Here is a 933-nt window from a genome sequence, read left to right on the forward strand (position 1 = left end):
GAGCCTTTTGGCTTCTTTTTCATTCTTGGAGAGGATGTCAAATTTGAGGTAGTTGACAAGGAGTCATCCATCCTAGATTTTGATTGGATATGGTCAATACCTCTGAATTATCCTCCTCTTTTGATATTGATGGTGTTTGCAGAGTCTCTTAAATAAGACTTCCATTGTTGCCTCCTGGCATGGTGCTGGCTAATTTGAAGAGGGCACCAGCTCAGGCATTGGATTCCCAGGCTATATGTCAGACCTCTCATTCTGAAAAGTGTGTCAGTTGCTCTCGAACTTCGTCCAAGTACTTCTTTATAGTGGGGTCATTAGCTTTATATGTGCCATTAATTTGCAAAGTTATTACTTGCGAGTCGCTGAACACTATCAATCTTTCTGCCTCGACTTCTTTGGCCAGCTTCAAGCTAACAAGTAAAGCCTCATACTCTACTTGGTTGTTAGAAGCAAGGAACTTGAACCTTAGGGAGAGTTCTATCCGAGTCCCTTGATCACTTTTTAAAATGACACCTGCCTCACTTTCGACTTTGTTTGATGACCTATCTACATATAGGCTCCATGTAGCTAGATCTCCTGGGCTTTCTATGTACTCATCAACAAAGTAAGCAAGATATTGTGACTTAATTACTGTTTGAGCTTCGTACTTTAGGTCGAACTCGGACAGTTCTACAGCCCATTGTAGCATCTGACATGTCAAGTCCATCTTTTGTAAAATATGTTTCATTGGTTGATTAGTGCGAACTTTGATGGTATGAGCCTGGAAGTAAGGTCGGAGTCTTCGAGATATGCGGATAAGGGCATAAGCAAACTTTATTATCTTTTGATAGTTCAACTCTGCCCTCTATAGGGCTTTGTTGATGAAATAGATAGGTTGCTACCCCTTTTCATCTTCTCGGATCAGGGCTGAAGCTATAGCTCGACTTCCTACTACCA

General features: G+C 41.4%; 1 protein-coding gene across 1 annotated transcript; it reads right to left on the minus strand.

The window, feature by feature from the left end:
* Positions 1 to 247: 247 nt before the first annotated feature.
* Positions 248 to 703, minus strand: LOC140182488 (uncharacterized). The gene has a single exon (XM_072229004.1). The coding sequence runs from the start codon at positions 701 to 703 to the stop codon at positions 248 to 250; it is 456 nt and encodes a 151-aa protein (XP_072085105.1).
* Positions 704 to 933: the final 230 nt, after the last annotated feature.

This window comes from Arachis hypogaea, chromosome 1 (assembly GCF_003086295.3).
Source record: "Arachis hypogaea cultivar Tifrunner chromosome 1, arahy.Tifrunner.gnm2.J5K5, whole genome shotgun sequence".
In the NCBI taxonomy this organism is placed as follows: Eukaryota; Viridiplantae; Streptophyta; class Magnoliopsida; order Fabales; family Fabaceae; genus Arachis; species Arachis hypogaea.